This window comes from Drosophila montana, unplaced genomic scaffold, assembly GCF_035044405.1.
Source record: "Drosophila montana isolate Dmon_TW-CO22-7 unplaced genomic scaffold, ASM3504440v1 contig_3848_1, whole genome shotgun sequence".
Taxonomy (NCBI): Eukaryota; Metazoa; Arthropoda; class Insecta; order Diptera; family Drosophilidae; genus Drosophila; species Drosophila montana.
The window spans coordinates 1,232,826-1,251,175 of record NW_026998720.1 but is presented as its reverse complement, the minus strand read 5'-3'; the positions used below and the strand labels follow the sequence as shown (position 1 = coordinate 1,251,175).

The window sequence follows — 18,350 nt, the reverse complement described above, 5'->3', positions numbered from 1 at the left end:
AGGTAATTTAACGCTAATCTAGTAAGAGGCAACTTCTACTTAATATATTAATAAGATTCTAAAATATAAAGTATCAATTTATCTAATTTTTTAAAAAATAATTTCGATAAAAATATTTTTTTATATTCTGAATCAATTTAGACGAGTTTTGACAGACATATTCTTAAAAAAAATTTGGAACCCCCTCAGAAGCTTCTAAAATTTGTTTTTTTTATAGTAACTACAATAACACCTACAATAGATTACAAATAAAACTTAGAAAATTGTAAAAAAAAATTTTTTGTTTTGTCGTTTATCAACCATTTTGAAATCTAGTCTCAAATAGCATTTTTTTTATTTAAAATATTTTATATATTGTCACTCAATAGAGAAACGCTGGCGCCATCTAGCGACGGGTTGACAACTATCAGAATATATAGCATACCTATGCGGGACGGTATGATTACGGCAGACCCTGTAACCGAGTACTGTCCCCACATTTCTGAAAATTATAAAATCGAGTTAATATTTTAATTGTAAAATAGTTTTAAAAGTTTAATTAGAATCCTACCAACTATTGATTATTAGCACGGCGATACCAAAAACGTGCTCGGAAATCATCGGAACAGGTGAGAAAAGCGGGCGCGTTGGGCGAGTGGGTTATGTAGCGCACAGGTCCGTTGTGGCCCAGAGAGTTGAGTGTCAGGCGACAGCCATTACGCGAGTTCCAGGAACATAAAGACGTTGTTGCCTCATCTGGGAACAGCACATAGTCTTCGGTGTGATTGAATACAGCTTCCGCTTGATGCTCCTGTTTGCCGGTGGTGCCGGCGCCCGTATATGTCTGTATGGGCCGACTGGTGCAAAGCTCCCACAGGTAAACAATCGAGTCCATGCCAGATGAAAGCAAGTACTACAACAAAAATGGGTAGGTATTAAAACTGGTAATCATATAAATACCATCAAGGATTTACCTTTCCGTTTCGCGTAAACTGCAAGGAGCAAATGGCCGCCCCGCTGTGAGCCTCAGCAATAGTGTTTATACACCGCCCACTGATGCCGTCCCAGATTTTGATATCGCCATCAAAGCTTCCCGTTGCATAGAGCTTTGCTGTGGGCGAATACTTTACGCATGTGACGCCTGCCTTGTGCTGCTGCGATGGAATGGCGCTAACAAAACACTGCGTCGTGTGCACGTCATAAACACGCAGCACATTGTGCTCTGTGCCAATGGCTATGTAGTCGCCAGTTGGATGAAAGGAGACGCAAAGCACCGGCTCACAGTCGGTGAGAACTTTGTGAGCTTTCTTCACCGACGGCTTGGCAATGTCAAAGAGTTTCACGGTGCCATCGCGAGAGGCCGACGCTAGTATGTGCTCCTTTGGATGAAATTCCAGATAGGACACTTCATCCGTGTGATCATACAGTGTGCGAATAACTGGATGGCCCTGCTGTTCGCGGCCAGGCTCGATATCCTCTGGCGCGGATTTGGCCAACATGCGCTCCACATCCAATATTTTTATGCTAGCATCCACACTGCCCGTGGCTACCAGGGAGCCATCAAAGCTGAAGGCACCAGCACGGCAGGCCTGCTTGTGCGAGGTAACATAGGCAGTTTCATAGGAATGCGGCTCTGGCGCTAGTGCAGATGCCTCCGGCTCAAATTCTAGATCAATGCCAGGCAGCACATCATCCGCATTGGCTTTATCTTTGTCTGCCATTGTCTGCATGCCCGAGATCATGACATGCAGCAGACGCTCACTTGGCGCACATTGATCCGCCTTGACCAGCATTGACAGCTCCATTGCAAATTTTTCCAAGCCATCGTACATTAACTGGCTACACATAGAGACTTCAAATAACTAATACGCTTTATAATTGGTGAATTGTAACTTACCTTATCATTAACCGGTATAATATTTCCCGGTTTTTAACCAAATTATGCGGATCCAAAATCTCGTCGCGCATCTTTCCTTATAAATATAAAGTTAGTGATGTGAGCAAACATTAAAAACGTCTGTGCATCGATATGTTTACTTTAAAAAGGAGCTATCGATAGCAGTTACCTTCTCTTATGTTGTTAAACTATCGATAATCAGCCTCCAAACGAAATAACGTGTCGCAATCCTAATTTAGATTGCTTTAAATTTCGATAACACACAGCTGCAACACGTGCAATTGTTTTGTTTTCATAGCATCCATTTTTAACAATCTTAAAGAGAAAAAATGAAAATTCGCAAGAATCACGTGCGTAAGCGTTACCGCTACAATGTCAATCGCAAAACAATGAACAAAACACGAAAATCCACTGGAAACATCAAGGAGTAAGTTCCCCAGCGCGCAAGCATATTCAGTTGCCCCTAATAAAACATGCTCACTTGACAGTCCCGAAATGAAGAAATTGTGGCTGGAAAGTAAACGCGTGGGTACCAATTTCAGTGAAATGGGGTTGGCCAGCGATCCAAACAAGTCGGTGGGCATACCGAACTATAAACGCGAAAGGCTTGAGGCTGTTAAACTTGTGAATGGCTTCATGGAGGAGGAGCTCGACGAAGAGGAGCTGGCGGCGCTAGGCTCTAAGGCCGCAGAACCAGAGCCTGAAAAACCAAAACGCGGGCATGTCGTTCAAGACCTAGAACAGATGGCAATTGATCGAAGAGCCGATCCAGAGTTCAGGTAAGCAAATTTGATATCTCTTCTTGGTTATCATGCTTCATAAATACCATTTTTAGACTACCCAAGGGTGTGGTAAAGGAGCTCTCATATTTCCTCAACAAACACAAGTTCAACTACAAGGCCATGGTAACAGATCGTCGCAATCATGGCCAATGGACGTGGAGGCAATTTCGATTGAAAATACGCAGATTCATGTCCATACCAGAACAATTCAATGAATATCTGGAGCAAAAAAAGCTTCCTACGGGCGTTAAACCAGATTGGCCAGAATACGAGTCGGACAGTGAATGGAAATAATTGTTGCTGTGACCTAGAATAGAATATAAGCATATACAGTACATATAGATGTATACAAATGTATAAGTAATTTCTGATAGAAACTTAATTTCTGTGTTGATTATATTAAAGTATATTACAGAAATTTTTTATCAAACTAAATAAGGGAAATGCCCACAGGAACACGTAATTTTCATTGCTACATAAGTTTCCCCACTCACAAATGGCAGTCTGCCGATTACCGAAGATTTAAGTTCAATTTTTGTTTGATAGGCTACCTTTCGAAATACTATGGATAATTTTGTTCTACAAAAAACGTTTTTATGTAAAAATACGGACAAACAGCATAATTTAAATGTCTTTTGAAAGTATTCGTTCAATAAAAATATGCTGGCTTGAGGATATGTCCGTCTAAAAATGCTATACGTTTGTAGAGATTCTACCGTAATAAAATCTACGTTCCTTACACACATTAAGAAGCAAACAGCTGACCGCCACGAACAGCTAACGGCAACTCAAGTGCTCTTCTTCTTCCTAGCGTAATCAAAAATACATTGCCTTGTCAATCACTGTTGACTTTTAAAATTACCCGCAATTCTCAATTTTGTCATCCCATGTCTATCCCTTGCCCCAGTTGGTGGCTACTCTGTCAGCCATTCGGCGTTGCATCATCGTGCATCGGCTCGGATCGTCTCTCGGTCTCATCGTCAACCGACTGCCTGTCTCTGACGATTTCGGTCTTTCCGTTTTCTGGTTTCGAGGTAAGTGCACGTACAGAGAAGGTCCGTGCAGCTTTCATAAAATCCTTAAATAACGCTTACACCAATATCCATCGATTAATTTTTTGTGTGCTTAATGACAAAAAAGTTCTCGGGCTGCTTTAAATGTTTATTATTGTTGTGTATTTCGAACTGTTTAAAGTGTGAGAGTCGGCTTAAATTTCGTGTGTTTACCGGCCGGTGTCTCGATTGTGAGGTTTTGCATAATACGTGCATGCATACACGCTTATGTGTGTAACGGTATCTAAATGCCTACGTACACAAGTATGCGAAATTGATGGCAAAAAAATAACAAATTATAATTTTTATTAATACATAACATACTTATGTATATACATATGTAAATGGATGTGTGCAAAGAATTCTGTCTATATATGTAGACATTTAACGTACAGTATACATGCATACATATAGATATATGTATGTATGTATATAAGTATGCCCAGCTCTCTGGCAAATTCCAAAATGGCGGCCGTGTCTGCAAAAGTCGCAGATTCCCATGTGTTTGCGTGTGTGTGAGTGCGTGTGCTTGCTGCACAGTTACATATGTATGTTGCCAAATTTAAACAGAGTTAACATAATACATATTTCATGCATGTGTATGTATGTATGTGTATTTCAATAGATTTACGTGCAATTCTGTTAGTGTACTGCAAAGAGGCTGCATGGCAAAGTATTTTTACATTTCCCTTTAAGGTTCTTCTTCTTTTCAATTTGCACTTGTGTGCAAATGCACTCACACACACTAGTGTGTAGTTAAAAATAACTAAAGAAAAAGTGCAAGTAAAAATTGTTTCTAGGCTAGAAAATAAATCACGCTAAACAGCCAGTGCACACACGCACATACATATGCCTGCACACACATATGTTTGCATGTATGCGTGCATGTTTGTCTCCTTGTTGTTTTTGCAAGTTTATCAAAGACGACTGCGACCAACGGAAACGATGAGCACCAAGTGCAACACGAAGCAGCGGCGGCATTTATGTCTCTGCATGCCTGTGTTGCGTATGTGTGTGCATGTGCAGTTTTTCACCCTTTTGAATCGCGAATTTTCCGTTCAGAACACAGAAAAGAGCACACGAATGCGGCAAATGCCTGCGGTGAGCAAAATTTACAAATACCCTTGCAACCCGTTTTTACCACCAGCATTGATTTTTATCGCCTCCTCCTGCTCTTTGCCTCTTAAAATAAATTGATTTATAATTGTTGTTAAATTATTGTTACACTACAATTATAAAGCCCATTGTCAGCAGGTGTATGTATAGCTAACCTGGTTTTAATTCTTGTGCAAGGGCTGGCCTTAAGAGTGCGGGCCGTATATTTTCCGTGCACTGCATGTGGCGGGGGTAGGGACTGTGGGGAGTGCATTCGGCAACGTCGCCACTCGGCTGTCTCGCTTTTCAGCTCCAGAGGCTCTCGTCGTTTGTCTGGGTTCATTATTGATTTTTTTCTCGTCGAGCATTGAGACTTGCTTGCATACCTATCGTCCAGATTTTCCGGGCATTTACTAACGTTCAGACGTGTCGGCCGCAATTGGTAATATTAATATTCATGTAACCAAATATTGGATTTTTGCAAAATAATACATTTTATTTACCGTCTCTTATACTAAGATATATTTCCTATTACTCGACAAATGGCAAATCATTTTTTTATTCATATTTTCAGTACATCGCCAATTGGAGCGCCTGTAAGCAGCAAGTTAAATTTCACGCGATTTTCAGGTGAGTTTCTATAGCAAATGAAGTTAAATTAAATGTGTTTACATGCACATACTGTGAAGGCTCTAATATTGGACAGTTTCCTCTTGACCGTACAACTTCTTAAGCCGGTCAATTTATTGGTTTGAATCCTTTTGCTTGGGTTTTCTAACATTAGTCTTTTGCTTGGCGAAGTTTTTTTTTTTATTAATTATTCTTAACATTCATAAAAATATGAAAATTAAATGGAATTCTTGGTTAAGATATCTCTAAAGTGGACAAATCTCCTAGCAGGATAGCAATCTTAAGACAGTAGATATCCGCTCGAAAGAGCTTTCACTGTATATACACCTACATAGCTGTAACATTTTCGTCTCTACACTGCCAACAGAGTCGCGCCCACACCAACACCTATGTCATACATAAATACACTCACGCATGCATATACGTAGAAACATACACACATACATATGCAAGTCCTGGCTATGCTCACTCGTGTCCTTATAGCACACGCCTTTGCTTTTTCTCTCTCACTCTCTATATTGTCACCCACTCTCCAAATTTGATATATATATATCTCTATATATATATGTGTATGTAATTTGCATTCAGGTTCTATAAAACTACTAAAAGGAAACCAACGTATAATTGGAGCTCAGAGACCCAGGAGTCGTTGATTACATAGCATCATGGGCAAGGAGAAGATTCATATTAACATCGTTGTAATTGGCCATGTCGATTCGGGAAAATCGACTACCACCGGCCATTTGATTTACAAATGCGGCGGCATCGATAAGCGTACAATTGAGAAGTTCGAGAAGGAGGCCCAGGAGATGGGCAAGGGCTCGTTCAAGTACGCCTGGGTGCTGGACAAACTGAAGGCTGAGCGCGAGCGCGGCATTACCATCGATATTGCGCTCTGGAAATTTGAGACGGCCAAGTATTATGTGACCATCATTGATGCGCCCGGTCATCGAGATTTCATCAAGAACATGATTACCGGCACCTCGCAAGCCGATTGTGCTGTGCTAATTGTTGCCGCTGGCACCGGCGAATTTGAGGCCGGCATCTCAAAGAATGGCCAGACGCGTGAGCATGCGCTGTTGGCCTTTACGCTGGGCGTCAAGCAGCTCATTGTGGGCGTTAACAAGATGGATTCCACGGAGCCGCCGTACAGCGAGACACGCTATGAAGAGATCAAAAAGGAGGTCTCCTCGTACATCAAGAAGATCGGGTATAATCCGGCGTCAGTCGCTTTTGTGCCCATTTCTGGCTGGCATGGCGACAACATGCTCGAGCCATCCGAAAAGATGCCCTGGTTCAAGGGCTGGACCGTCGAACGCAAAGAGGGAAAAACGGAGGGCAAGTGCTTGATTGACGCGCTGGACGCGATTATGCCGCCCCAGCGGCCCACTGACAAGCCGTTGCGTCTGCCTCTGCAGGATGTCTACAAGATTGGTGGCATCGGCACAGTGCCAGTCGGTCGTGTGGAGACGGGTATTCTCAAGCCAGGTATGTTAGGATTCCAGCTGTGTGTAGCTCTGTTGCTACCTACAAATTCCCCATCTTTCGTTCCAGGCATGGTGGTAAATTTCGCTCCCGTTAATTTGGTCACTGAGGTCAAGTCGGTTGAGATGCATCACGAGGCACTGACCGAGGCCATGCCAGGCGACAATGTAGGCTTCAATGTAAAGAACGTTTCGGTAAAGGAGTTGCGTCGCGGCTACGTGGCCGGAGATTCGAAGAACAATCCTCCACGTGGTGCTGCCGATTTTACTGCTCAGGTGGGTCGGATTTAAATATAAAAGTTAATCGTTTTAATGGCATCCTAAATGTTTTGCTTTTCATAGGTAATTGTTCTCAATCATCCTGGGCAAATTGCTAATGGGTATACCCCTGTGCTGGATTGCCATACGGCACATATTGCTTGCAAGTTTGCCGAGATCAAGGAGAAGTGCGATCGCCGTACTGGCAAGACCACCGAGACCGAACCGAAGGCCATCAAATCGGGCGATGCGGCCATCATAGTGCTGGTTCCATCCAAGCCTCTATGCGTTGAAAGCTTCCAAGAATTTCCGCCGCTGGGTCGGTTTGCAGTGCGCGATATGCGTCAGACTGTTGCGGTCGGTGTCATCAAATCGGTGAACTTTAAAGAAACGACCTCGGGCAAAGTAACAAAAGCAGCTGAGAAGGCGCAGAAGAAGAAATAACTAGGGTGTCTGCAGACTTGTAATTCAAATAACAACAAAAACAACAACACTCAAACACTCGAAAAGCAAATGGCAAGAGCAACAACACACTTAAAATTTATAGTATCTATTAATCATAGACGATCAAAACCGAATCAGGGGCTAAACACAAAGTCCGTGGCGTATCAAACACCATCATTAACTACAACTATTTACTGCTGCATTCAAATATTATATAAACTTGAGGAAATATTACAATTTATTATAAACACACATACAATTTGCGAGGGTATATGTACGCCAACAATAATGGGTCGACCTCTAGGCACATCCACCATCCACCTCACGCCAGCTGTACGAGATGACGGCGAGGCGCCTGGAAACATTGGTCGTCTGGAATCATTCCCGCATGCGTACTCAAAATCGGTCGCCATCATATTCATAATCATTATATACTATAACTATCTAAACTTGTTTCGCCACCGCAAATCGTTTCGCAGGAAACAGTCTCGCATTGAACATAATCAGAATATAATCGCCACTGAAGTTTGCTGCTAGCCCAGCCCCCCACTTCGACCCCACTTGTCACTCATTTATCCATCACAACATAATTTTAAACCATTAATCATTATTTCAATCAAAGGATTTTAAACACTTTTTATACTTTTGATAAGTCAGTCGGAGGCATTCGATTTAAAATCTATATTATATAAAGCAATTTCAGAATTTAGTTATAAACCACTCTGCAACTAACAATACTTAAAAAAAAACCCAAGACTACATTCGCAATGAATTCAAAATTTTTCCCAAAAAAGAAAAAAAAGACAAATGCTTAAGAAGTATTATAAAAATATTCATAAAACATAATCATGCGGTTTTGTAAACATTCTAAATGTTCTATCGAGTCTCATTGGCATTTGCATACTTTAACCAAATGTTTCTCATAAACGATTTACCACATAACAAAACATTACATAGTGCATTCATTGTCATTACTATGAAACTTACTAATGTAACCCACAGCAGAAAATCATTCATGGATACAGAAAACGTTGCTTAAAAAACAAAAAAATGATCTTTTAATGTATTAATTGACAAAATAAAAATAAAGAATGCTTAACCGTAAATAACTACACACAATGTAATGGTTGTTTCAGTTGACAGGTTTTAGCTTTTAACAAAGTGAACAATCTAGGGAAAAATCTATTGGTCGAGCCCACTAGACCGTTTACTGATTTACTGGTTTTCAGCTGGTTACCAGGTTAATAAGCCAAAAACTGGATCTACTTTTAGCAGTAAAACATTTTTAAATTTAATATTCGAACTGCCGCTCGTTTGATACGTAACAGTTTTTTTTTTTCAGAACGGTAACTATTGTGAATGGCCACAAGGTAAGCTGGAAAGTGTGGCAACGCTGCAAGCTGACTCACAGGCGGCGTTTCTAAACAATACAGCAAGAAAGCTCAGCCGGCTGTGCGGAAATTGGAGACAAATATATTAAATAATTTAAAAACGTCAATTAATATTGACACATAAAGATTATTTAGGAGTGTACAAATAATAATAGACCAATAAAAGAACAGAAATGGCAGATCCACGTATTAGGCAGTTGGTTATTAAAACGGGTGTTGTGAAGCGCCTGGCCAAGGAGAAGACAGTTTATGAGAGGGAGATAAACACAGAGCTGGCACGTCTGGATAAATTCAAAAATGAAGGCGCCGATGATCATGTGTTGCGCAAACAGGAAGAGGTGATACAGGAGTGCCAAATGATGATACCAGACTCAAAGCGCAGGTGAGTCATCATTTAATGATACCAATTTGCGGTCAACAATAACGGTGTGATTTTTTACAGATTGCAAAAGGAGTTCGAAGTGCTGCAAAAATATCTACAGGATGAACTGGATCTCAAAGAAACGGAGGCCTACACAAAAGCGTCCGAGGTGCTAGTAGAAGCCGAATCTGCTTTACAATCGTAGGCTGTCAGCTGACTCGATGCAGCCACATTGTAACCATACTCTTCCCTGTTAAAATTCAATACAAGCACCCCACACTTAATAAAACTATTTGCAACGTTAACCAACACTTATAGATAAAATGCCGCAAGGTCACAAACTAAGCGAAATAAAGACAGATATTAATAATGTCATAGAAAATTTACAGCTTTTGGAAGGTTTGAGCAATGCGTCACCAAGTGACTTGGACTTGAAGAAGTCTCGCCAGTTGAAGTGGCAGACCACAAATTTGTTAGCGAAGCTAAAGGAATTGCCGTGTGACCAAATTGCACGCATTCAACTCAAACGTAAACGAAGACGACAGCGGGCCAAACAAAGGGCCAAGCTGCAAAGGAGCGTAAAAAGGGATACTCTAAAATGTGTAAAAGATAAAGCGTTACCTTCCAAGTTAAATATAGCAGCTGCAGCACATTTGCCGGCTCAGAAGAGAGCGGAACACATCACACTCAAAAAGCAGCACGATGCCAAAAATATGTTGCACACATTTGACTTGCTGGAACAATTGTACAAAGCTCGTGGTGGCAACAAAGACTTGGCTGAAAAACTGTCCAGAATGCGCACAGTTTGGCGAAGTGTGCTGCAGGAGTGTACCGATGAAATCAATAAAGAAGCCCCTACCAACTGCGAGGCGCAATGGGCCGGAGTTATATTTGGAAGCTCTACGGTGCCTTTAAAGCAAGGGAATTTGGACAAAAAGCGAAAAACACAAGAATTGATACAACGGCGGTAAGTTTATTGAGAATTTAAAGTAGCCGAATTTGCTAATACGTTTTTTGCCATATAGAATCATTTGGGACTCCTATATAAGTTACGGCAAGAGCGGTAGCAGCATACCCAACGGTTGGGTATTGCCAGCTGATATGCCCACTGCACAGTGGGCCCGATATAAATGTGAATAAAACAAACGTATGGGTATATTATGTGGAATTTTTATTCTTTAAAAGAATCGCTGTTAGACTTATGTGAGTGGCGCACAGATTCATGCACTTGCATGCTGAATCTATTCGTAAATCCAGTCCTTGGCGGCTGGAGCCCAGCTAACTAGCTCCTTCTCATTGAACCACAGAGCAATCTCCTTTTCGGCGGACTCGACAGCGTCAGAGCCATGAATGATGTTGCGGCCAACCTGGATGCAAAAATCACCACGGATGGTGCCAGGCAGGGAATCAGCTGGGTTGGTAGCGCCCAACATTTGACGGCCGGTCTTGACCACATTTAAGCCCTCCCACACCATGGGAACCACTGGACCGGAGTTCATGTAGTTGACCAAACCGGGGAAGAAGGGGCGGCTAGACAGATCAGCATAGTGCTTCTCCAACAAGTCCTTTTGAGCCTGCAATTAAATCAGTATTGTTAGCATTTTCATGACCTCTAAAATCAGATGTATGCATATATATAACCTCAACCGGTCATTTATAATGTAAGCAAGGGCGACCCCATGCCATGTTGAGGTTAAATACGACAATTGCACACGCGTACTTATTGATTTCTTAATTCAATTATGCGGCCGGCTTTACTCACCCACACGAACTTCATTGCTACCAATTTGAAGCCCTTTTGCTCAAAACGCTCAATGATCTTACCGACGAGTCCTCTTTGGACTCCATCGGGCTTAACCATGATGAAAGTGCGTTCCTTGTTGGCGGCCATTGCGAATGAGAATAGGGAATAAAATGCCAAGAGAGAAGCAATCATCAGTGTTGAGTTGTTCATTTAAGTTGTATGACCATATTGGGAAACTATGAAAATACCTAATGTGCAGTGCAAAACTACCAGAAAAATTTGGAGTATAATATGATGATTTTATTCAAGCATATATCCAATTTGATTAAAAGATTTTAATAAGAAGATATTTAAGAACTACATTTAAAGGGCTTTTATATTTTTGATATTATAGTATTTTCAATAATAAATATCTTTGTTATTTTTTTACCCTGAATTAATTTAATTTGAAATGCAGCCACAAACTTACCAGTTTCCTAGTCTGTTATTAGAAGCAAGCACATTTGATAACGGCACCATAACGAGTATATATATAATTTGAATTTATTGAAGTTTATTTCTAGTTGATGATGGATGAAAAGCTATTTTTAAGGCTTAGCTGTAAATTTCATTCTCTGTTTTCTTTGTTAGAATAGCTATCCTCGACTTTAACAAAGTAAAAATACGTATTAAAACAATACAAAAGTAACAGGTACAGAGGCAAGGTTGCCATATTGTGCGGATTAAAAAGACCTGTTTTAGCCCCTAATGAAATGCTACAGATATTAGGCCTGTTTTAGCAGATTCAATATATAACAGCTATAAATATAAAGAGGTGGGAAACGTCAAACTTATTTAAAGATAAACAGCTACCACTTATTCAGAAATGAATTCGCAAATTCGAGTTAATCGATATATGTACACTCTGTGCATCCCTGTTTGCGTTACTTGTGAGTGGCATCGGTGCCACATACACTCACATACGCAAGCATAATATATTATTTGTGTTAAAAGTGATTGCAGAAAGAAGTGTAGCAACGTATTTCAATTTGTGTGGCAGCGTTTGCAATCGTTATTTGCAAACAACTTCAGTAACTCATAAATGCATCGCCGAGCAAGCGAAACGCACAATCGCATGAAATTCTAATAGGACAATAGCGTCAGTGCGAGAAAAGGCACTGGCAAGGGCCTTTTTTTGGCGCAGTGTTGCGGGATATGACGGCGCGGACTCATCAGGATGAGCGCATCTGCTCGGGTGGTATGGTCGAGGACGAAGCAATTGCCGCCACTTACCACAATTTGCCACCACACAGTCCGGAATATGCCAGTTTTCTGGCACATCAGCAACAGCAACAACAGCAGCAGCAACAACAACAACAACAACAACAACAACAACAACAACAACATTTGTTGCATCAACAGCAACAGGGCCAGGCGCAGGGGCCATTGATGTGGCCGCCACACATGGGTGTTCAATTTCCCCCACATCACCCCCACCCACCACATCATCATCAGCCACCTATGATACCACAACCACAGCAAGCTCCATCTGCACACGTCTATAATGAATATCTGTACAACTTGGCATACTCCGGACCACCTGGTCAAACCGAAACGTACTCCGTATTGCCTGTTGGTCATGGCAATTTTCTTAAGGTTTATCACTGTCCCGAGAATGCTGTCAACGATGTTTACGCTCAGCAAGCGGCGGCCAATTTCTCGCATATCAACATGGCACCAATGAACCAGCATCAACATCATCAAGTAGCGGCCACGGCTGCACAGAACCAGGCACAGGCGCAGCCGTCAGCAGCACAGCAGACACCACTTTATGAATTGTTTGCCACCAATCCGTTACTGCCAAAGCCCGAGATGAATATTGTAAACCAACAGCAGCAACAGCAACAACAGCAACAGCAGCAGCAGCAACAGCAGCAGCAGCAGCAGCAACAACAACAACAGCAGACACCACAATTCCATCAGGTTGATGATGTTCCCGCGGCAGTCTCTACTGCTGTTGCACCGAGCAATAGCGCAAATTTGTTTATAAATAATCTTGTAAATAACTGGTCGCCAAATCTAACGGGTAGCAGTTATATACAGTTTGGTGGCGAGCCACCCGAAAACGCTAACGCATATGTTGAAGCCACGCCCATAGAATTGACAACGCCACCACAGCCGACTTCACCTGTGAAGTTACAGCAGCTGCAGCCCATGGCTGAGTATCATGCTAAAGTCGTGCCGCCCAAAAGCACAGTGGAAGTAGCTCCTGGAAACTCTGGCAACAAAGAAGTCAATCCGAATCCAACTTTAAGCACTACAACAACTACAGCAGTTGCAGCAGCAGCTGCAGCAGCAGCAGCAACAGCAACACCCACTGCGCTGAAAAAAGCGCCAATAGTCGTGCCAGGCTTGAGCGAGGGCAAAAGACGCATTGTAGCCGAAGTAAAACCCATGCCCATGTCCTATTCAGATGTTTTGAGCAAGGGCAGCACATTGCGCAGCTCGGGCACAATGCTTGCCAGAAGCAATTCGGGTATTGAAACACGTTCAGTCAACAACTTGGAGAATGGTCATCCTACGCAGCGACGAGGAGGCAAGGAAGATGGCAATGGCAACGGTAATCGGGAGTTGCGCAATAATTCCAAGCGCTCGCCACTACACGAAATCAAGGATGGGTCCGGCAATGCCTCAGGACATCGCAGCAAGAGGCGCCAGCAGTCGAATCAGGGAGCACAGCAAAAACCACAACAAGCGGTAAATCCAAATGCACAATTTAAATATTATAGTTAGGATAGTTTTTAGATTATATTGGTGGACATTAGCTAGCTTTATTAGCAACTTAAACTGTAGCAATCCCTTCTATTCCACCCATTTCCCTACTACATTGAGGTAGCTCTTAAAACACGTCGAAATTTCCAAATACTGAACGAAATAATTTCCGATTTTCCACACTTGCGGCAGCAATTTTCCAATAGCCTGCCTTCTATATACTTTTAAAATAAATTACTATGGAAAATTTAGCCTCTCATACCTTACGCATTGGGATCTGGGTTATTCTCCAGTCAAGCAGTTGATTAATAATAGAATGAATTTAATCAGATATAAATGATTATAGTTATTTAATTGACTTTTCTGTTTAATTTGTTCTTTACTGATTCGACGGTAGCCAATACAACAACAGCAGCAGCAGCAACAACAGCAGCAGCAGCAACAACAGCAGCAGCAGCAACAACAGCAGCAGCAGCAACAACAGCAGCAGCAACAACAACAGCAACAACAACAACAACAACAGCAGCAGCAACAACAACAACAACAACAGCAGCAGCAACAACAACCACCGCCCCAGCAACAGTCGCAGCCACCGCTCAGGTCTGGTAAACCGAATGCCGATAAGAAGCGTCCTGGCCAAATGAAATTTATTAACAACACGAGCAGCAACAACCAAAGTGGATTCAGCGCCAAAACCAACGACAACAAGGTAACTAATAACAACAGCGGCAACAGCAGCTTACCCAGCAGCAGCAGCAACAGCAGCAGCAATAACAATTTATCGAGCCGGAAGTCAAACAACGGTAGCAACAACAATCGCAGCAGCAGCAGCATCAACAATAGCAGCTCGCATGCACATTTCTCGAATGCCAATTCGAATAATTCCAATAATTCATCTGGCTCGAGCAACAGCAACAGCCACCACAACAACATCAGCAACAGCAACAGCAACAACAATGGAAATTCCTCATCATCGAAACGCTACTCCGGCTCATCGAATGCGAATTTAAATTCCAATTCTAGCTCGTACTCGTATTCCTCGAAGCGCAATCGAGGTGGCGCATATGGGTCATCCAATTCACCAGCGCATGCGAGCACCTCGAATCGCAATTATGAGCTAGCCAAGCGAATTTTGCACACCTGGTGGATATACACGCTCAAGCTGATCACCTGGCTCTTCTATTTGGTCTATGATATTGTTGTGCTCGGTTGCAGCATGGCGTACGAGCGGCTGACCACAGCGTATGTGGCAGGCGTGGCTTATGCTCGCCAGCTGCACAACGAACTGAAGCAGAATTCCGGCAAGCCGAGCATCTGGTGGCGCAACTATTGGCGTCGCTTTGATGCACGCTTCAGAAAAAACTCACGTTGGGCATTTTGGCGACGCTTCTACAAGCGCAAGCCGCCTGAGGCTAGCGCGGAGGCATTTAAAACGGGTCGCCTGCCACAGACTGGCGAAGAGGCCATGTACTCGCTGCTGAACTGCAAGGGCAAGGATGCCTACAGGTATGTACTCTTAGAACACCTTGAATAATACATATTTAACTAACTGAAATATTTCATTGCAGCATATTGGGCGTGCCGCCGGATAGTCCACAGGAGCAAATACGTAAACACTATAAGAAAATTGCCGTGCTGGTGCATCCGGATAAAAACAAACAGGCGGGCGCCGAGGAGGCATTCAAGGTGCTGCAGCGTGCATTTGAATTGATTGGGGAACCGGTAAGTTAAACAAACAGCTTCTTAGATAAGTTGCAGTATTTATTTGCATTCATTCCTTATAGGAAAATCGTCTTGCCTATGACCAAAGCATTGCCGAGGCATTGCACGCGGAAAAGGCGTGGACGGAGCTGCACGATTTGCTATCGCAATTGCAAACCAAAATGACCGAGGCGGCCAATACTATAAGGTAAGCGACACAAGCAACTACGAAAAGCTTATCAAGTTTAAACCGATTTTCTCAATTATCTATAGATGTAGCACCTGTGCGCAGCGTCATCCTCGCAAGCTAACTGAACGTCCTCATTATGCGGCGCGCGAATGCGCCTCCTGTAAGATACGGCACTCGGCCAAGGATGTGAGTAGTAGCTTCACACGTGCTCGGCATTAGTATTAACCTGTATTTCATTTGGTAGGGCGACATATGGGCGGAGACGAGCATGCTGGGTCTGCGTTGGAAATATTTGGCGTTAATGGATGGCAAGGTCTATGACATAACTGAATGGGCCAACTGTCAGAAGGGTGCGCTGTCGCATCTAGAGCCCAATTCGCATATGGTACAATATCGCATTGTGCGCGGCGCTCAGCAGCAACAGCAGCAGCAACAACAACAGCAGCAGCAGCAACAACAGCAGCAGCAGCAACATCCACACCAGCAGCAACCACAGTCGCATGCACATCATACGGGCGGCCCAGCCAGTGGTGTCAGGTAAGCGCTCAGAACCAAATCAATCAGGATCAGCTATTAAATATTTCTCCATTCACAGTGAGGCCACGTTGCATGAGTTTCTGGATAATCTGTATAGCGGCCAACATCCGGGCGCGCCCAATGCCACGCCCTTTGCCGGTAATGCACGTCGTCGCACTCGTCGCAACTGAAATCGTTTTGTGGCATAGACATAAGTGTTTTTAAAATCTCCAATTTGCAGTTTAACAGTAATAAGCAAGGCGTCGTTGGCTGCTTACTCACATAGATAAACTCTAATAGGCCAACATCAGCGCAACCATCTCCCGTTTTACAAACACACACACACACACAATAACTCTAATAGACCACAATCGAAACAGATTAAGTTTTATAATAACTCTTCTTTACACAAGTACAATGACTACCAATTGCTGTTAATAATTTTTATTTTGAGAATTTTTGTTTTTAATGGTCTTGCATAAGTTTAAGGGCATTACGATTGCCCATCACTTAAGTAGTTGACATCTGTGTTCTACATTTTACTTTTTGCCTACCGCTTATGGACAGCTTAACCCGCTTAGCTCATAGCAAACAAGCCTAGTTTTAAGTTAAAATTATAGACCGCAGCCGGATTATACGCCACGCACCACGGCGTATAATGCGCGAATATGTAAAATCTAACACATCCGAATTATAAATGTTAATAAAAACCATATAGAGACCCTAACGAGTTGATTGTTTCATCTATAACTGTATTTTATGCCCCGAAAATTGGGTAAAACGCGGCAGGTGGAATTAGTATGGGGTCATTTGGTTAAATATATTGAGCTATAAAAAAAATGTTGAGAGCTAAATATTTAAATTAAGTGAGATTAAAACCCAATTCCATAGACAAAAGAAGTTTGAATTTGCATAAGCGTATTTTTTTTTTTAGTGTTTTATTGAAAAAATGCTCCACTCCGTTTCTGCCTAATTTTCTACACATGATTTTTGTTTTTCGTATTTTTTTGTCTCTGTATAATAATAATAATTACAATTACATACATAGTGTTGTTTACATACTGCTCCAGCTCCACAAAAACGGCTACTACGCATACAAAACGTATTGCAATTGAATACCTATAGAACCTAGAGTGTGGGACTTAAAGTCTATTTGTTTTTTATTATATATAATTTTTTTTATGCGTTTAACATTGTTGCTTTTGTTATCAATGTTCGGGGGTTTCAGATGTTTTTTTTCTTACGTGTGTCTGATGATTTGTTGTTGTATGTTGTTGTATGCAACGTTATCAAAAAGCTAAAGTTGCATACTTTATAATGTTCCAGTTTAGTGGCATAATTTATTTGTAATAAATTAATTAAACATGTGGGTAGGGTTTGTTTTTGTTATGTTTTTATTTGTGGTCGTTTATGATTAAAACGAAGCACAAATTTGTTGGTATTTGTAGTATTTGTGGCTTGACTTAAATAGCTGTGACTGTTTTATTCTTTTTTCATTTTGCTTGACTTTGTTTAAATTCCTCAACAATTATTGCGACTAATATTAAATTACATACATTTTATTTTAATATATTTTTTGCTTTATACATTTACAAAACTTGTTTGACTTACGCAGAACCAACTTAATTTTTTCCATTTACTTTATTTATTTGTGTATAAGTAGATATATATATATATATAAGTATGTATATAAATTAAATTCTATGCTTAAATACATAGATTAATTCCATGCTCACACACAATTCAGTTAAATAAGCATTAGGCTCAATTTATAAATTGTATTGTTTTTTTGATTTTTTGTTTTTGTTTTTGTTTTTTTCTATACAAAGCTTTGTACAACTAAAGTAGTTAAAAAGAGAAAAAAGCAACAAAAATGTATTTTATTTATATGAATGCTACATACATGCGCACATACGCTATATACATACATACATACTTGGCTCGCTGTAAAAACAAGCATCATTATTATGCATTATTATTATTATTAATTTCTGTAATAATAATTAGTACCAATAACAATATGCCCCTTATTGTTTCTCTTCCATTCTAACTAAAAGTTATTTCAATGTCAATAA

At 41.4% G+C, this 18,350-nt stretch overlaps 7 protein-coding genes across 8 annotated transcripts; 5 read left to right on the top strand and 2 right to left on the bottom strand.

Annotated features, from left to right (window-relative positions):
• Positions 1-310: 310 nt before the first annotated feature.
• On the bottom strand, positions 311-1,952 carry CstF50 (cleavage stimulation factor subunit 1 Cst50). The gene is made up of 4 exons (XM_064696693.1): positions 1,877-1,952; positions 954-1,818; positions 551-892; positions 311-481 (listed from the first exon to the last, which is right to left on the bottom strand). The coding sequence occupies exons 1-3, from the start codon at positions 1,945-1,947 to the stop codon at positions 554-556; spliced, it is 1,275 nt and encodes a 424-aa protein (XP_064552763.1). The 5' UTR covers positions 1,948-1,952; the 3' UTR covers positions 311-481; positions 551-553.
• Positions 1,953-2,125: 173 nt separating this feature from the next.
• LOC135438392 (nucleolar protein 16) lies at positions 2,126-3,096 on the top strand. The gene is made up of 3 exons (XM_064696695.1): positions 2,126-2,303; positions 2,365-2,655; positions 2,712-3,096. The coding sequence occupies exons 1-3, from the start codon at positions 2,206-2,208 to the stop codon at positions 2,950-2,952; spliced, it is 630 nt and encodes a 209-aa protein (XP_064552765.1). The 5' UTR covers positions 2,126-2,205; the 3' UTR covers positions 2,953-3,096.
• Positions 3,097-5,379: 2,283 nt separating this feature from the next.
• eEF1alpha2 (eukaryotic translation elongation factor 1 alpha 2) lies at positions 5,380-8,430 on the top strand. The gene is made up of 4 exons (XM_064696692.1): positions 5,380-5,435; positions 6,024-6,923; positions 6,990-7,195; positions 7,262-8,430. Exons 2-4 carry the CDS (start codon positions 6,101-6,103, stop codon positions 7,619-7,621), a joined length of 1,389 nt encoding a protein of 462 aa, XP_064552762.1. The 5' UTR covers positions 5,380-5,435; positions 6,024-6,100; the 3' UTR covers positions 7,622-8,430.
• A 612-nt stretch (positions 8,431-9,042) lies between these two features.
• Tbca (Tubulin binding cofactor A) lies at positions 9,043-9,678 on the top strand. The gene is made up of 2 exons (XM_064696839.1): positions 9,043-9,394; positions 9,455-9,678. Exons 1-2 carry the CDS (start codon positions 9,186-9,188, stop codon positions 9,576-9,578), a joined length of 333 nt encoding a protein of 110 aa, XP_064552909.1. The 5' UTR covers positions 9,043-9,185; the 3' UTR covers positions 9,579-9,678.
• An 18-nt stretch (positions 9,679-9,696) lies between these two features.
• Positions 9,697-10,534, top strand: LOC135438471 (uncharacterized). Its single transcript, XM_064696797.1, has 2 exons — positions 9,697-10,340; positions 10,399-10,534. Exons 1-2 carry the CDS (start codon positions 9,697-9,699, stop codon positions 10,511-10,513), a joined length of 759 nt encoding a protein of 252 aa, XP_064552867.1. The 3' UTR covers positions 10,514-10,534.
• On the bottom strand, positions 10,528-11,324 carry awd (nucleoside diphosphate kinase). Its single transcript, XM_064696838.1, has 2 exons — positions 11,136-11,324; positions 10,528-10,947 (listed from the first exon to the last, which is right to left on the bottom strand). Exons 1-2 carry the CDS (start codon positions 11,307-11,309, stop codon positions 10,615-10,617), a joined length of 507 nt encoding a protein of 168 aa, XP_064552908.1. The 5' UTR covers positions 11,310-11,324; the 3' UTR covers positions 10,528-10,614.
• Positions 11,325-12,046: 722 nt separating this feature from the next.
• On the top strand, positions 12,047-17,002 carry LOC135438355 (putative uncharacterized protein DDB_G0282129). Of its 2 annotated transcripts, none has more exons than XM_064696650.1 (7): positions 12,047-13,853; positions 14,320-15,374; positions 15,437-15,590; positions 15,653-15,777; positions 15,843-15,945; positions 16,004-16,296; positions 16,355-17,002. In XM_064696650.1, exons 1-7 carry the CDS (start codon positions 12,312-12,314, stop codon positions 16,464-16,466), a joined length of 3,384 nt encoding a protein of 1,127 aa, XP_064552720.1. In that variant the 5' UTR covers positions 12,047-12,311; the 3' UTR covers positions 16,467-17,002. The 2 variants fall into 2 exon arrangements, with proteins under 2 accessions (XP_064552720.1, XP_064552719.1); XM_064696649.1 differs by having other exon boundaries at positions 14,266-15,374.
• The last annotated feature ends 1,348 nt before the right edge of the window (positions 17,003-18,350 follow it).

Excerpts from the sequence above, each read along its gene's own strand:
- CstF50 (XM_064696693.1), bottom strand. The coding sequence starts at position 1,947 with ATGCGCGACGAGATTTTGGATCCGCATAATTTGGTTAAAAACCGGGAA. Across the intron at positions 1,819-1,876 it reads TTATACCGGTTAATGATAAG|CCAGTTAATGTACGATGGCT; the intron begins GTAAGTTACAAT and ends CTCTATGTGTAG. Across the intron at positions 893-953 it reads AGTTTACGCGAAACGGAAAG|TACTTGCTTTCATCTGGCAT; the intron begins GTAAATCCTTGA and ends TTTTTGTTGTAG.
- LOC135438392 (XM_064696695.1), top strand. The coding sequence starts at position 2,206 with ATGAAAATTCGCAAGAATCACGTGCGTAAGCGTTACCGCTACAATGTC. Across the intron at positions 2,304-2,364 it reads TCCACTGGAAACATCAAGGA|TCCCGAAATGAAGAAATTGT; the intron begins GTAAGTTCCCCA and ends CTCACTTGACAG. Across the intron at positions 2,656-2,711 it reads AGAGCCGATCCAGAGTTCAG|ACTACCCAAGGGTGTGGTAA; the intron begins GTAAGCAAATTT and ends TACCATTTTTAG.
- eEF1alpha2 (XM_064696692.1), top strand. The coding sequence starts at position 6,101 with ATGGGCAAGGAGAAGATTCATATTAACATCGTTGTAATTGGCCATGTC. Across the intron at positions 6,924-6,989 it reads GACGGGTATTCTCAAGCCAG|GCATGGTGGTAAATTTCGCT; the intron begins GTATGTTAGGAT and ends CTTTCGTTCCAG. Across the intron at positions 7,196-7,261 it reads CTGCCGATTTTACTGCTCAG|GTAATTGTTCTCAATCATCC; the intron begins GTGGGTCGGATT and ends TGCTTTTCATAG.
- Tbca (XM_064696839.1), top strand. The coding sequence starts at position 9,186 with ATGGCAGATCCACGTATTAGGCAGTTGGTTATTAAAACGGGTGTTGTG. Across the intron at positions 9,395-9,454 it reads ATACCAGACTCAAAGCGCAG|ATTGCAAAAGGAGTTCGAAG; the intron begins GTGAGTCATCAT and ends GATTTTTTACAG.
- LOC135438471 (XM_064696797.1), top strand. The coding sequence starts at position 9,697 with ATGCCGCAAGGTCACAAACTAAGCGAAATAAAGACAGATATTAATAAT. Across the intron at positions 10,341-10,398 it reads CAAGAATTGATACAACGGCG|AATCATTTGGGACTCCTATA; the intron begins GTAAGTTTATTG and ends TTTGCCATATAG.
- awd (XM_064696838.1), bottom strand. The coding sequence starts at position 11,309 with ATGATTGCTTCTCTCTTGGCATTTTATTCCCTATTCTCATTCGCAATG. Across the intron at positions 10,948-11,135 it reads TAGCAATGAAGTTCGTGTGG|GCTCAAAAGGACTTGTTGGA; the intron begins GTGAGTAAAGCC and ends ATTTAATTGCAG.
- LOC135438355 (XM_064696649.1), top strand. The coding sequence starts at position 12,312 with ATGACGGCGCGGACTCATCAGGATGAGCGCATCTGCTCGGGTGGTATG. Across the intron at positions 13,854-14,265 it reads AGCAAAAACCACAACAAGCG|CCAATACAACAACAGCAGCA; the intron begins GTAAATCCAAAT and ends ATTCGACGGTAG. Across the intron at positions 15,591-15,652 it reads TTGAATTGATTGGGGAACCG|GAAAATCGTCTTGCCTATGA; the intron begins GTAAGTTAAACA and ends CATTCCTTATAG.